General features: G+C 37.8%; 1 protein-coding gene across 5 annotated transcripts; it reads right to left on the bottom strand.

The window, feature by feature from the left end:
• Nucleotides 1–2,532: 2,532 nt before the first annotated feature.
• Nucleotides 2,533–15,875, bottom strand: THAP2 (THAP domain containing 2). Of its 5 annotated transcripts, none has more exons than XM_081593144.1 (4): nucleotides 15,761–15,875; nucleotides 15,231–15,391; nucleotides 8,172–8,367; nucleotides 2,533–3,048 (listed from the first exon to the last, which is right to left on the bottom strand). In XM_081593144.1, the coding sequence occupies exons 2-4, from the start codon at nucleotides 15,299–15,301 to the stop codon at nucleotides 2,659–2,661; spliced, it is 657 nt and encodes a 218-aa protein (XP_081449270.1). In that variant the 5' UTR covers nucleotides 15,302–15,391; nucleotides 15,761–15,875; the 3' UTR covers nucleotides 2,533–2,658. The 5 variants fall into 5 exon arrangements, with proteins under 5 accessions (XP_081449270.1, XP_081449269.1, XP_081449268.1 ...); XM_081593143.1 differs by having other exon boundaries at nucleotides 15,231–15,411; nucleotides 15,799–15,875; XM_081593142.1 differs by having other exon boundaries at nucleotides 15,799–15,875.
• Between the last annotated feature and the right edge of the window lie 55 nt (nucleotides 15,876–15,930).

Here is a 15,930-nt window from a genome sequence, read left to right as displayed (position 1 = left end):
GTTATGTTTTCCTTTTAACAAGATATCATAACAAATTTGTTCAGTGTTCATTTTAAAGGGAGAAAAGGCTTACAATTCATTAAATAAACACTATGTAACTCACCTTAACACCCATGTCCTACAAAATCTCCTTTGGTAAGTCATTATAAGAAGAAATCCATTTATTTCAAAAGAAAACTATTATAAAAAGGTCTAAAGTTACATGTTCTCATTAAATTCCAATTTAATGGCATTTACCAAAGCACTTCACACATACCTCTTTCATAGCATTTATCATATTGTATTATAAATAATATTTGTTTCTCTCAAAAGACTTAGAGCAACTTAAGGGCAGAAAAATCATGTCATGTTCATCTTTATATCAAATTCCTAGCCTTTGGCTGGTTCTCTGTAAAGGTTAGTGCCTACCAGACACAGCATGAATGATGGAGGTAAAACAGGATATATGTGTACAGCAGAGGACAAAGAGCTACTATATTTTTGATGAGTTTATCAACAAACTGAAAACAGGATTTTAAAAGATTCCTTTAGTTTTTAAAGTAAAACTAAATTCCTTTAATTTTCTCTATGAATGAAAGTAGTTTTAAGGTAGACAGATATATGTTAAAATAATTTGATGCAGACAGTTTGTAGCATGTTATCAGAACAGTAACATGAAAATGACATGGGGAAAAAAAAACAGCAAAAAATTTACTGAGTGTGGTAGTTTATTCAGTGCTCTCAAATAATAATGAAATCAAGTTAATTTTCCAAAAGTTTGTTGTATTTTATAATGGTTTGTTTTTGTGATTTAAAAAATGTTATATTAAGGTATCAAGGTATTTATTGTACCTGGGAATCAGCCTGCATTAGTGTTTTGTTTTGTATTGGGGAGGGGTGGTGAACCACATGAGAGTTTATATTTGGAAAACATAGTTTATGTTTAAATGATTATTTGCCCAACTTATTTTGAAGTATAGAAATGGTCAGTAAATGTTGATGATTATGTTTGAAACCATATAAAGACAGTTGAAAACATGAAATGACAATTCGAAGAAGTGACATCCAGTATTAAAGATAACATGACTAATAAGGTTTACACTATACACAAAAGGATTTTCTTAAATATTTACTCTAAGTGCCTGATGAAAACTAAAAGAGATCTTTCCTACCATTGCTTTTGTAACTCTAGTTGCTTGGGAGGCATTCCTTATTAAAAGAAAAGGGTGCAAATAATGTAAAAAGACTTGCTAGGATTTAAGCAAATGTTATAAAAATTATTTTTATCATCAAGGAGCCATTACCTTATGGGAAAGATTTACAGTAATATGTGATTATATATATGGTACTTTCATATGGTGTTGTCAGAAACTCAAGTTAGGCCTGGTTAACCTGATTGTACATTAATAAATTTTTATATGATTTGACGAAAGCTGTTTGAAGCGTTCTTACTAAACATTTATCTGGTAAAATAAGGCAAACCCTTTAATTGTTCAAGTGGAAACTATAAGAAGAGTTCTGATATTCTCTTTTGTAAAATAATTAGCACCTGCATAGCTTTATCACAGACACATGTATTTTTATAGAGCTCTACACTTCATTTCCCTTATGCAGTATGGTTACTCTACTTTACTCTTACTAAAAGAGATGAAAAGCAAACTGATATGTAAGATAAATTGATTCCATTTTAGGTTATAAGCTGTGGAGATACAATCTGGTACTTTTCCATAATTCAAATCTATTATGAGTTTATGGAAAAAAAGCTTAAGAGTTTTGGTATCAATACATGTGGAGACAGAGGGAGTATTTCTAACATGAAACTTTGTAGCACGTTTGCCTATTAATGCATCAACTTTGAAACTGAAAATGTAGTATTTTTATTATGAGAAAAATGTGGTATACATTTATCTTTGTGTTCAATTAAAGTAAAAGCTAGATCTCAATCTCTGTGTTATTTCATAGCATATTTTCTCAGAAAGTGAATATAACCAGCTACCAGTTTTTAGTAGTCTGAGGTACTTGGATAACTCAAAGGTACTTCACATTTGAAAATCCTATTTTCAAAATATTTTACAAGCTATTGCAAAAGCTAATTTTATTATGATGGAGGCCATGATTAGCTTATTTTACAGATAAAAAGATACAGAAAGTTTAAATAAAATAATTTGGCCTGTATTTCAGGGGTTTTTTTCCTATAATTTTTCCCAATCACAGTGCCAATAATAATAATAATTTAATTAATAAAAAACTGAGCAGTTTTACAGTTATATGTCAGTTAATCCCTACTAGGCAAATTACTTAGAATGTAATATCCCAACTTTGGTACAGGAAAAAAATTTTTTATAATATAAATTAAAAACATTACTTGTAATAGACTGTTCTTTAAAGAGGTTAAAAAAACAAAAACACAAAACACTTTACAAATATTCAATCTTCTAGCAAAAATTTTAAGTACGTAATTCTCACAATAAGGCACTTCTATTCTCATTCAAATGTTTCATAGAAAGTTCTCCATTTTTTTGTAATCAAGTCTTCATAAATTATACAGTAATGTTACTTCAAGTAAAACTTTATTAACTACTCAATTTTGGAATAATTTCTTTAAATATCTTTACCTGTGAATAGAATGAAGTTTGAGTAACAAATCCTAAATGAACGTACTCTTGGTCTGTTTCAGATTTAGAGAACTGATAATGTTTTACCTTGTTGATCTTGTTCAAGAATCTTGAAATCTTCCAAAGGAAGACTGTTTAAGGCTGCTGGTAAAATGTGTTCTGATGTTCCCTTAGGTAATACGTTATTTGTTTCCAGATTCTTCACCAAGCACACGGCTTTAATCCATCTTCGAGTTGCTCTGCGTTCTTTCTGTAGGCAAGTTTTCATTTTCCTTCTTAAGCTTGCTATCTCCTTTTCCAGTTTAATTATCCTCTTTTTTGCTTCCATAGGATTCCTGAAGGCATAACTGTGTTCAAGTAGTACTTGCTGACTACTAATGCTTGATTTTAAATTAGATGGTCTGGTTGATGTACAACTGTTGTTTTTCTTCAAAAGATTCCTTGACTTGAGTTTCTGAGGTGAATAAAATTAGAGGGTTGAACATAAATTATAGAATATCACAAATAAGCAAATTCTGTCCAATTTTAGATAACAGTACCTAAACTGCTCTTTTTGGAACCAGACAATGCACTTCTCAGGTTTCTTTCAAATTACTGAATATGATTCTATAGACTTAAAAATTTTATTTGCAATATTCTCACCAAGACCAATATAGAATGCATTTAGACATTTATTTGTGATACTGATTTGATCTCTTTTTAAAGTAAATACTATTCCCTCACTTTGATTAATATTTCAGACCTGTGACCCTAGTTAATAAAAACATTCCCAAGAATCAAGCTCCTGAATAGGTTTACCTACTAATTATGCACAGTTATATCTTACAATCAAGGATTTATGATCTGGCTAGAAAATTTCTGTCCAGATAAGAAACCTGAGGACCCTTTTTTCCCTTTAATTTCTTTCATTCAGGTAGACATCAAGCCCTATTAATTCTACCTCCTAAACATCTCTATCAGGATGTTTAGGAACTCCCCATCATTATTAATGCTACTACCCACATCAGGCCCATATCATTCATGTCTAGCTTGAATATATTAAAAACTTTATTGATCTCTGGGGTCATTTTGATCCTCACTAATCTATTTCCCTGACCAGTAACACTGAAGAAGCTGAAGTTGAACGGTTCCATGAAGACCTACAAGATCTTCTAGAACTAACACCCAAAAAAGGTGTCCTTTTCATTATAGGGGACTGGAATGCAAAAGTAGGAAGTCAAGAAACACCTGGAGTAACAGGCAAATTTGGCCTTGGAGTACAGAATGAAGCAGGGCAAAGGTTAATAGTTTTGCCAAGAGAACGCACTGGTCATAGCAAACACTCTCTTCCAACAACACAAGAGAAGACTCTACACATGGACATCACCAGATGGGCAGCACAGAAATCAGATTGCTTATATTCTTTGCAGCCAAAGATGGAGAAGCTCTACACAGTCAGCAAAAACAAGACCGGGAGCTGACTGTGGCTCAGATCATGAACTCCTTATTGTCAAATTCAGACTGAAATTGAAGAAAGTGGGGAAAACCACTAGACCATTCAGGTATGACCTAAATCAAATCCCTTATGATTATACAGTGGGAGTGAGAAATAGATTTAAGGGACTAGATCTCATAGAGTGCCTGATGAACTATGGACGGAGGTTTGTGACATTGTATAGGAGACAGGGATCAAGACCATCCCCAAGAAAAAGAAATGTAATAAAGCAAAATGGTTGTCTGAGGAGGCCTTACAAATAGCTGTGAAAACAAGAGAAGCGAAAAGCAAAGGAGAAAAGGAAAGATATTCCCATTTGAATGCAGAGTTCCAAAGAATAGCAAGGAGAGATAAGAAAGCCTTCCTCAGTGACCAATGCAAAGAAATGGAGGAAAACAACAGAATGGGAAAGACTAGAGATCTCTTCAAGAAAATTAGAGATACAAGAGAATATTTCATACAAAGATGGGCTCAATAAAGGACAGAAATGGTATGGACCTAACAGAAGCAGAAGATATTAAGAAGAGGTGGCAAGAATACACAGCAGAACTGTACAAAAAAGATCTTCACGACCCAGATAATCACAATGGTGGGATCACTCACCCAGAGCCAGACATCCTGGAATGTGAAGTCAAGTGGGGCTTAGGAAGCATCACTACGAACAAAGCTAGTGGAGGTGATGGAATTCCAGTTGAGCTATTTCAAGTCCTAAAAGATGATGCTGTGAAAGTGCTGCACTCAACATGCCAGCAAATTTGGAAAACTCAGCAGGGGCCACAGGACTGGAAAATGTCAGTTTTCATTCCAATCCCAAAGAAAGGCAATGCCAAAGAATGTTCAAATTACCACACAATTGCACATATCTCAAATGCTAGCAAAGTAATACTAAAAATTCTTCAAGCCAGGCTTCAACAGTATGTGAACTGAGAAGTTCCAGATGTTCAAGCTGGATTTAGAAAAGGCAGAGGAACCAGAGATCAAATTGCCAACATCTGCTGGATCATCGAAAAAGCAAGAGTTCCAGAAAAACATCTATTTCTGCTTTATTGACTATGCCACAGCCTTTGTGTGGATCACAATAAACTGTGGAAAATTCTTCAAGAGACAAGAATACCAGACCACCCGACCTCCCTTTTGAGAAACCTGTATGCAGGTCAAGAAACAACAGTTAGAACTGGACATGGAACAAGACTGGTTCCAAATAGGAAAAGGAGTACGTCAAGGCTGTATATTGTCACCCTGCTTAATTAACTTATATGCAGAGTACATCATGAGAAGCACTGGGTTGGAAGAAGCACAAGTTGGAATCAAGATTGCCGGGAGAAATATCAATAACCTCAGATATGCAGATGACACCACCCTTATGGCAGAAAGTGAAGAAGAACTAAAGAGCCTCTTGATGAAAGTGAAAGAAGAGAATGAAAAAGGTGGCTTAAAGCTCAACGTTCAGGAAACTAAGATCATGGCATCCAGTCCCATCACTTCATGGCAAATAGATGGGGAAACAGTGGCTGACTTTATTTTTTGGGGGTTCCAAATCACTGCAGATGGTGACTGCAGCCATGAAATTAAAAGATGCTTACTCCTTCGAAGGAAAGTTATGACCAACCTAAACATCATGTTAAAAAGCAGACACATTACTTTGCCAACAAAGGTCCGTCTAGTCAAGGCTATGGTTTTTCCAGTAATCAAGTATGGATGTGAGAGTTGGACTATAAAGAAAGCTGAGCACCGAAAGAATTGATGCTTTTGAACTGTGGTGTTGGAGAAAAACTCTTGAGAGTCCCTTGGACTGCAAGGAGATCCCACCAGCCCATTCTAAGAGAGATCAGTCCTGAGTGTTCATTGGAAGGACTGATGTTGAAGCCAAAACTCCAATACTTCGGCCACCTGATGCGAAGAGCTGGCTCATTTGAAAAGATCCTGATGCTGGGAAAGACTGAAGGTGGGAAGAGAAGGGGATGACAGAGGATGAGGTGGTTGGATGGCATCATCAACTCAATGGACATGAGTTTGGGTGAACTTCCAGAGTTGGTGATGGACAGGGAGGCCTGGCATGCTGCGGTTCATGGGGTCGCAAAGAGTCGGACACGAATGAGCGACTGAACTGAACTGAACATTCTTCTTTGCCTATTTTCTAAAGAACAAAAAAATGCTTACATGGCATACTATACCATTTAGGATCTCACCCCATTCTGCCATTCACGATCTTAATTTTCATTCCAAAAATATTAAGACAGTTTTAGTTCTCAGATTATCTCATTAATTTCATAACTTTGTGTCTTTTATTCATTCAACAAACATTTATTGAAACAACACAACAGTGAACAAGTAAGATGAATATGGTTCCTGTCCTCACGAAACCTAAAACTGGCATTCTTTCTGCCTAGAGGAATTGGCAGGGGCTCCTTTTTGATCTTTATATTGCCAGCATCTAACTTGGATTTCAGCATATGTAAAGCTTAGTAAATATTTGTTGAAACAATAAGTGATCAAAGTGTCAAAACCAAGGTATGCTTCCAATTCAAGAAACATCTGAATGTGTACTATGTCCCAGGCATTATTTGAGGTTCTGAGGATTCAGAAGTGAAATGCTTGTCATCCTGGAGCTTTGCTGATATCTGTGATGTTAATACTAATAATTAGTTTACCACAGTCTCCTCTCTCTTCTCTCCCATTAAGATATTAACCATGTAGATTTACAAATGTACCCATGAAAAATAACTCAAGAAAAGCAGTGTGTTTTTTTTTTTCCTCTCTCAGAGGAAAAGAGAGCTGTCCTCTTTTTCAATGCTAAATTTTTTATATTTTTTTTGTTCATTCTACCCCTTAACATTTCAGTGACCCTGTCTTTCGCAGCTAGCTTTTCCCTTACTGATCAGACCTTCCTTGAGTAGATAAAACATTGCTTTAATACATTCATGCTGCTGCTGCTAAGTCGCTTCAGTCGTGTCCCACTCTGTGCGACCCCATAGACGGCAGCCCATCAGGCTCCCCCGACCCTGGGATTCTCCAGGCAGGAACACTGGAGTGGGTTGCCATTTCCTTCTCCAATGTATGAAAGTGAAAAGTAAAGTGAAGTCGCTCAGTCGTGTCCGACTCCTAGTGACCCCATGGACTGCAGCCTACCAGGCTCCTCTGTCCATGGGATTTTCCAGGCAAGAGTACTGGAGTGGGGTGCCATTGCCTTCTCCAATACATTCATACTATACCTTAAATTTCTCTTCCTTTTAAATATCACTTGCTAATACTTATTTTATTTTCCACTCATCCCTCAACTCATTAGTTTTTGTTCTCATTGTACTATTGCAGCTGCCCTGTGCAAGGTCAAGAACTCTCTCCTGAGTTCCAAACTCCAAGCTCAAATCCAGCCTAAATGCAGGAGTTCTATGAAAGTTTCTGTTACACCTCCCTCTGACCTTATATTCTTTGGTCTAACTCTGGTATTCTTTGGGTGTGCTGCTGTGAAAGCACTTATCACACATTATTTGTATGTCATCCTAAAACCAGGGCAGAATGATGCTGCTGCTACTGCTGCCAAGTCGCTTCAGTCATGTCCTGACTCTGTGCGACCTCACAGACGGCAACCCACCAGGCTCCCCCGTCCCTGGGATTCTCCAGGTAAGAACACTGGTGTGGGTTGCCATTTCCTTCTCCAATGCATGAAAGTGAAAAGTGAAAGTGAAGACGCTCAGTCATGTCCGACTCTTAGCGATCTCATGGACTGCAGCCTACCAGGTTCCTCCGTCCATGGGATTTTCCAGGCAAGAGTACTGGAATGGGTTGCCATTGCCTTCTCCGAGAATGATGCTAGAGGTTTCATTAAGATTTTTCAGTTTAACCAATGGGTCAGTTATTGATAATAATTAACAATAATGTAGAATTCCAATATGATAAAACAGTTTGGATTGGGAAAGAATAATAGATTCAGGAGATCTGAGCACTAATTCTAGCCTGCATCTTTACTGTAATTTTCCAACTTCCTTGAGGTACAGTATTATATAAGAAATTCAATATATTCTGAATCATTCCATTTTATGAACAAAAAGGGATGGATTTTAAAAATGGTAAAAACGGAGTTAAAGAAAAGTAGCATTACCTACCATGGACTTTATATGGGTACAAAAATCAAAAATGGTTGGAACTGCATCCATTTTAAGTCGTCTAGTTTGTCCTGTTAAGTCAAAACAGGAAGCTTCAAAGTGCTTTGAACAAAGAAAAGTATGTTTTCCTGGCACAAAATTTTTGCGCCTAACCAGGCGAACCCATTCTTTTCTTCTTTTAGGATCCAAAGGAAACCTTTAAAAAAAAAAAAAAAAGGGCAACTCAAATTCCAACTATCACACTTCTGGTTGCACTAAATAGTCAAAAGAAATTTTGAAAAGTGACAATTTAAAATGTCTTCCATTTATATAACAAATTAAAAATTTCTAATATCCAAATACTGGAACAGAAACCAATTCATGTTCATTTTTATAAGTTCTTAAAAATCAATAAAAAACTAACTTAAGTGGATCAGTTTTTCAGGGTTTTAAAAAGAGACATTTCTTCCCAAACTAGTCCTTAACAAGGGAGAAAAAATAAGTAAAACTAAATTGATCTATATCAAATTTATGTGGGACCATTGTAAGCAGGAATAATTTCACAATGATTTGATCTGCTGTTGATATACATGGTCAAGACAACTCAGATAATCCCCAGATTAAATTTTATCAAGACAGATTCTGGTATTCCTTCCTCTGTGTTCATTATACTTACCACATGCTTTGTAATTTTTCATTTTAAAAAATTTGCAGTGAAATCAAAGAAGATGATAAGTTTCTTGAGGACGTGGATCATTGTATGTTTTTATCTATCTTTACCACTTAGGTATTGCCTTGCAAATAGTTGAGACTCAACAAAAATGTGCTTAGTTACTATAAATACATAATATATAAATTAATACTATTCTATACTACTTCCATGAAGTTAAACTACATACATTTTTGAAAAATGAACTCTTAAGCCATGTAGTATAGTTGAAAGCATAATTACTACAAGAAGTAAAACGCAGATGACAAGCCAGTTGGAATGTTTTTCCTTTTATATTTATTTCAAATATAAAATACAGTGATATCACCCAGTGTACAGCCATTAAGGAAGAGAAAAATATAAGGGACTTCTAAAAATTCTGATGGTAGCTGTGCTGTGAAGTGAAAGTTGCTTGGTTGTGTTTCACTCTTTGCAACCCCATTGACTATAGAGTCCATGGAATTCTGCAGCCCAGAATATTGGAATGGGTAGCTGTTCCCTTCTCCAGGGGATCTTCCCAACCCAGGGATTGAACCCAGGTCTCCGGCACTGCAGGTGGATTCTTTACCAGCTGAGCCACCAGGGAAGCCCAAGAATACTGGAGTGGGTGGCCTATCCCTTTTCCAGCAGATCTTCCTGATCCAGGAATCGAACCAGGGTCTTCTGCAGAGCAGGCAGATTCCTTACCAGCTGAGCTATCAGGGAAGCCCCTGTGTTGACTGACTTGGAAATAGAAGAATCAACATTCACACACTGTAAGTTTGAACTGAACTCTTTAGTTTGACTACCTTATCCTCTAAGTATTAATTATGAACTCACTAGTGCCTAAAAAGGACCATTAAATTTATGTTAGAAGATCCTGTGGCTCCGAAGCCCCCAGGTGAAGAATCACTAGGAACAGCTTTGGCTATGTTTGATATACTAGGGTTGTTCAAATTACCAGCAGGGAGGGGCACAGAGATGAAAGCCCAGGTTTCCTTATACACCCTGCCATCTCATGTCCCCATTCCCCACAGCCTCAAATACACCCTGATCTGTAGACAACATTTGTATGTCACTCCACAGTTCCTATGTTTTCTATTTCACTAGACACTGCTGATGGAGAATTAATCTACTCTGCTAGCTCTCACTTCTTAACAATAATGTATTCTCACTTCAAAGCTCTGTTCCAATATTTAAAGATTTGAAAATTCTCCTGAGGACTGAACTAAAAATTAAGCTATTAATTCATAAGCACACTTCTTGTTGGGACCTCAATAAATAAAGGCTCAGAATTAATAAGTACTATCAGTACGATTGTATTAGCATTTGTATAAGACTCTTCAGATATATGAAGACTGTCAGATATTATTTTTCACACCCCCCCCTTTAGCTCTTTTTTAAATAATGACATCAGTGCCTCCAACTGGACCTTAACTTCATCAAATTCTACTTCTTTTAAGACTCAGTTTAGGAATCCCATTTTCCTAACAAGTTTTTCATGATCAGAAGACTCGGTTAGATGTTCCTGTATCATACAGCATGAATATAACTGTATTCTAATTGTTTGCTTTTCTATCTCCACCGCTAGATCACAGGTTTCTCCTGGTTAGAAGTTGTTTATTTCACTACTTTATCCTGTTAAATAAGCATTCAATGAACTTTTCTGAGTGAATCAATGAATATACAAACTAGTGGAGTTAGTTTGGCATTACTAAATAATCTTTAGATTATCTGTGTTGAAATAAAATAAGAATAATCAACAATTTTATATGTGATTTTGGATAATGTTTTATAAAGATTAACCTTAATTATGTTTTTCACATGTTTGGATTTTTCCCAGCAAATCCCAAGGGTGAGTGAAGCAGCCTGTAAGCTGAATTTAAGTAATAATAAATCCTGTAAATATTAGTTTTAAATAAGTAGTGTTAATAGATGGATATATTCTTGCCTACACAAAAATAGAACCAAGCTTTCAGAAGCATGAGATGTTTTGGAAAATCACTTAGTATTTAAACAGTGCTACTTTGCTTGGGTCTTTATAAATAACCAAATGCCTCTAACAGTCCAAGCACCGTCCTAGGCACTGAAGACATGGTGGTAAATAAAACTGACCTACCTTTATGATAGCCCCCTTTTTTGAGGGTATACTGTAATGAGGAAAGTAGAGAATCAAACAGCTTGATGTAGCAGAAAAGAGTGGCTGAGAATAGTTTCTCTGGAATCAAACCAGAGATCCTGGATCCTTCACGTAATAGCTGGGTGACTTTAAGGATGTTGTTTAACCTTTTTAGGCCTCAGTTTTATCACCCATAAAGTTGAGTAATAATGGTACCTAGTGTGGTTCTAGAAATTAAATGAGACAATGTGAGTAAATGCTTAGCTCAGTGCATGTGTGTGTGTGTTAGTCGCTCAGTCCTGCCCGACTCTGCAACCTCATGGACTACAGCTTTCCAGGCTCCTCTGTCCATGGAATTCTCCAGGCAAGAATACCAGAGTGGGTTGCCATTCCCTTCTCCAGGGGATCTTCCCAACCCAGGGATCGAACTCAAGCCTCTTGCACTGAAGGCATTCTCTTTACCATCTGGGCCAACAGGGAAGCCCAGCCCAATGCATATAGCATATGGTAAATACTAAATAAATACTGTTTTTAAAAATACTTTTTTTAAAAATATTTAAAAAAATACTGTTTTTATTATTGGGTTGGCCCAAAAAGTTCGTTTGGGCTTTTCCATAGCATCTTACGGAAAAACCTGAATGAACTTTTTGGGCCAACCCAATATAACAAACGTAATTACAAGTGTAATTATATGAACTTATAAAAGGGTAAGTACAGGATTGCATGGAACCGTAATAGGAAGAGCTAATCCCGTCAAGTGGCCTTAAGAGAGTATGGGAATTAGCTAGGGAAATGGTAGTAGTGAAGAATGTTAAAGAGTGTCTTGGGTACAGGGAAGTGTTATGACATGACACGATGATGGAGGGCCTGCTAAGGTAAAGAGTGATTTTGAACTTTATCCAAAATGGCATTGGTAAGTCATCAAGAGCCTAATTTACAAGTGACTGTTAACAGAAAATGTTTTAACTGGTCGTTAAACACAGCTATGATTAAAAATTATGTAAGTCTGCATTTAAATAGATTAGAAACAAAGGTAATGCATATTAAAAACCCACCACCTAGTTATTTTACTATTATCTACACTCTTAAGGTTACTTACATGTATGAAACCTGTATGAAATAAATGATACAGAATAGGGTAGTACTGTACATTTCTTCCCAACTCCATGATCAGTGATGTCATGGTGGTAGCTTAAAACCAGTTATGGTTGGGAGTATTTATATCCTGCAAACTGGACAAACACGACAAATCAGGGCTTTCGCCCTTCCCCAGAGATCCTGTTGTTAAACATTTAGCAACACACCATTTACTATAAAAGAGCAGTTAGAAGGACATGAATGGAAGCAGTGAACCTGTTAAGAAGTTGTTTTAATACTTCAGTCGTGAGGGAATGGTGAGAAGTCAAAGGAGGATAACCTCCCAGCTTCTGGGTGGATGGTGTTTCCCTTTATGAGAAAGGGAATATGGGAAATGTGGTTTTGGGGGAAGGACAATTTCAAGAGTACAGTTTTAGTATGCTGAATGTGAGCAACTGAAGAGACTGGGGAAAATAATCAAGACACTTCACCTATAGGTCTAAAACTCATTGGCGATTTGGACTGGAAGTACTGATTTAGGAGGCATCAACAAATAAATGTTAACCAAGACCACAGGAACAGCTGCAATCCTTTTGATGAGAATGGGCTAGGTGGTAGAGTGGTGGAGGAGACTGAAGTTAGGCCAAGAAGTAAGATGAAAATCACAAAATTAGTGTCAAATAATTCAAAGTAGAGAGTATTTCAGGGAGGAAATGATCACATGCCATGAAAAAAGATGTAGGAGTGACAATTCATGTTAGCAAGAACAGTTTCAAAAGATTACTGGGGAGACTCAGGCTGGAATGGGCTGAGGAAGAGAGAAGAAAAATGGGGACAATAGGTTTAGGCAATGTAAGTTGTATATGGGGATAAAGAAGTCTACCAATGTCCTAGGAAAGGAGTGAATTAAATGTTAATTATGAAATAAGAATTAATTTTATTATGAATAATGCTATTTTAAGGCCTAAACTTCTGAGGTTACACATGAATATGTTAATTGCATAGCAAGCAAACGGTCAAACATGGAAAGGAGGTATGTATGTTAGTGTACCACCACGCATCTCCTAAACATTCATTGTTGGTGCCTTGACTCCACCCTCTTCCTCATCTTCCAAATCAAATTACCATATACAGTAGTTTCTCCTCAAACATTTCTCAAATTTGTCCACTTCTTCCTGTCCCTACTATCAGTACTACTCTAGTCTAGGCCACCGGGTGGAGTCTCCCTTATTTTATTACAGGGTCCTAACTTTTTTATCTATCAATCTAGTGCTGATCTTGTCAGCATCAGAAGTACATTGTTTAGTTCCACTGAGCTGCATCAGGATTTCCCTGTGAAATAGTAGGTATGATAACATTCTGTAATAAGCTCCTTTCTTGTCAAATTCATCTCATGATGATGCTTAACCAGCACTTTAGGTAACACTGTAATTCTCCACACTGCAGCCTGAGGGCTTTTTAATATGGAAATCTAATGACTCCATTCTTTGTAAGCCTTTCATAGCTACTCAAAAACTCACTGGAAAAACCAGAAAATCCTTAAAAGTATTGTACAAGACCCGATTTATGTCATCTTTTGGTCTCATCTGAAATTTCACATCCTTTGAGTAGTGTTATTTGACTTTCCAAGGCTAAATTAGGACTCTCTGAAAGTCTCTTCTGTAGCATTTAACCATAATTACTTATGTTGGTCTTTCTCATTTTAAGTCCAGGAAGGTTAAGAATTTTCTGGATCCTTAGCACCATCTCAGGTGCTAAGAGCTTGGCACACAGTCAGTTCAGTTCAGTCACTCAGTTGTGTCCAACTCTTTGCAATCCCATGGTGCCACCACAGACTGCAGCATGCCAGGCTTCCCTTTCCATCACCAACTCCCCAAGCTTGCCCAAACTCATGTCCATGGAGTTGGTGATGCCATCCAACCATCTCATTCTCTGTCCTCCCCTTCTCCTCCTGCCTTCCGTCTTTCCCAGCATCAGGGTCTTTTTCAGTGAATCTGTGCTTCACATCAGGTGACCAAAGTATTGGAGCTTCAACTTCGGCATCAGCCCTTCCAATGAATATTCAGAACTGACTTCCTTTAGGATTGACTGGTTTGATCTTGCAGTCCAAGGAACTCTCAAGAGTCTTCTCCAATGCACTGATGCTCCAACAGTTCCAAAGCATCAATTCTTCAGCGCTCAGCTTTCTTTATAGTCCAACTCTCACACCCATACATGACTACTGGAAAAACCATAGCTTTGACTATAGGGACTTTTGTTGGCAAAGTAATATCTCTGCTTTTTAATACATTAGATGATCAACGAATAAAGCACTACACTTTGCATGACATACATGAAAAACAAACACCATAAGGATTTTGTTTAAGTGGTAACTTTTAATAGGGGGTACATTTAGTCATAATGAGGTGGAAGAAAGGTCAAGGATATCATTTTCTGAATTCTAATATCTTATTAAGTTGCAAAGTACATAAATGCAGAACTGTTTGCACTTAACTTTTTGAATGCTTCTTTTCTTCAAACATATGGCAGGCACTTGCAGAGAAGGCAAACGTTTACCGAGTCATTATTTCATGCAGTATTCAATGTGCTTTCCAGAGTTCTGATTTGACAGAACTACAGAATTTTGACTGCTTTTCAGCAAACGAAGAACGTAACCTGGGTTCTTTGTATACTACTCTGTTCTAGTAAGAATAGAAAGCTTATCTTTTCCATTTTCATTCACATAGCTTAATTCTACTGTTATTAATGACAATTCCTCGGCAGTTACTGTATGTGACTATCAGAAATCTTAAACGCTTCCCATGTCAATATAGCTAATGAGAACTGACTAATTATAACGGGAACGCAGTCGGCTTTTTAGGTGATTGCTGACTTGAAAAGGAAGATCTCGCTTCCTCTTATGGTGTCATTAACATCAAGACCTGGTCGAATACATAGGAAATAAAAGAGCAGAAAATTAAGGTACCCTCTTGTCACTTTCTAGAGAAGGACTAATCACTGTACAGAACTTGAGTAAACCTTCCCCGAAGGGAGAGAAAAACTGGACAGAGTTTAGAAACACAAAAGGCAAAAATGATGCGTCCCTGCTACTCAATAGCTAAGTTAGAATTAGTAGAATCCTCTTGTTCTTTTCACACAAGTGATACCCAGTCTAGGAACTCCCGTTTCCGTCAGCCCCACTCCCTGCCCAGGTTACCTGTGGAAGCTGATGTTAATGTGCTTGTTGTAGGTAGTAGCACAGCCCGCCGCGGCGCAATTGGTCGGCATTTCCCTTTCCACCTCATTCGGCGCTGCCTTAAGCCTGATTTGAGGCGCAGGATGCTACGCTTCCTTCGGGCGGACCCTAGGCAAAAGAGGCTGGGGAAGGGCCCACCGAGCTGAGTTGCCAGAGGGTATGTGTGTGTATATGTATGTGTGTGTGTGCGTGCGTGTGGGGGGGGCGGGGGGAGCGGGAGGGGTCAACCGGCCCTTTCTCTTTATTAATATGGCGGACTTGAGCCAGCAAAGCCGACGGCCCTGGAGCTCCAGTCGCCCTCGTTTGCCTTCACCAACATGGCGGACGCAACCCACCCTCTCCCTGGCTCCCGAAAGGAAGTGGGACTACAGCGTCTCTTTAGCTGCGGGCCACCAAGCAATTAGAGGAGGTGTGTCCCCCTAGCCCCCCTATTACTATGAAACTCTCTCGAGGCCAAGATTGAAAACAGGCCCGCCTACCCCGCCACCCACCCAAAAACCCCAAAGGCCGGTCAGGAATAGGTACGAGCCTTAGACTGGAAGGATAACCTCAAAGGGAGCGGCAATTAAAAAAGACTACAACTCCCAGGGAGCATCGCGCTGTCCTAATTATTATCGCGTGAACTGGGAGTCTTGTTTCCGGCGTGCCGCAGGAAGTGACG

Source organism: Giraffa tippelskirchi, chromosome 4 (genome assembly GCF_054371585.1).
Source record: "Giraffa tippelskirchi isolate mGirTip1 chromosome 4, T2T-mGirTip1v1.2.pri, whole genome shotgun sequence".
Lineage (NCBI taxonomy): Eukaryota > Metazoa > Chordata > Mammalia > Artiodactyla > Giraffidae > Giraffa > Giraffa tippelskirchi.
The sequence above is the reverse complement of the archived record's forward strand: the minus strand, read 5'-3'. Positions and strand labels throughout refer to the sequence as shown.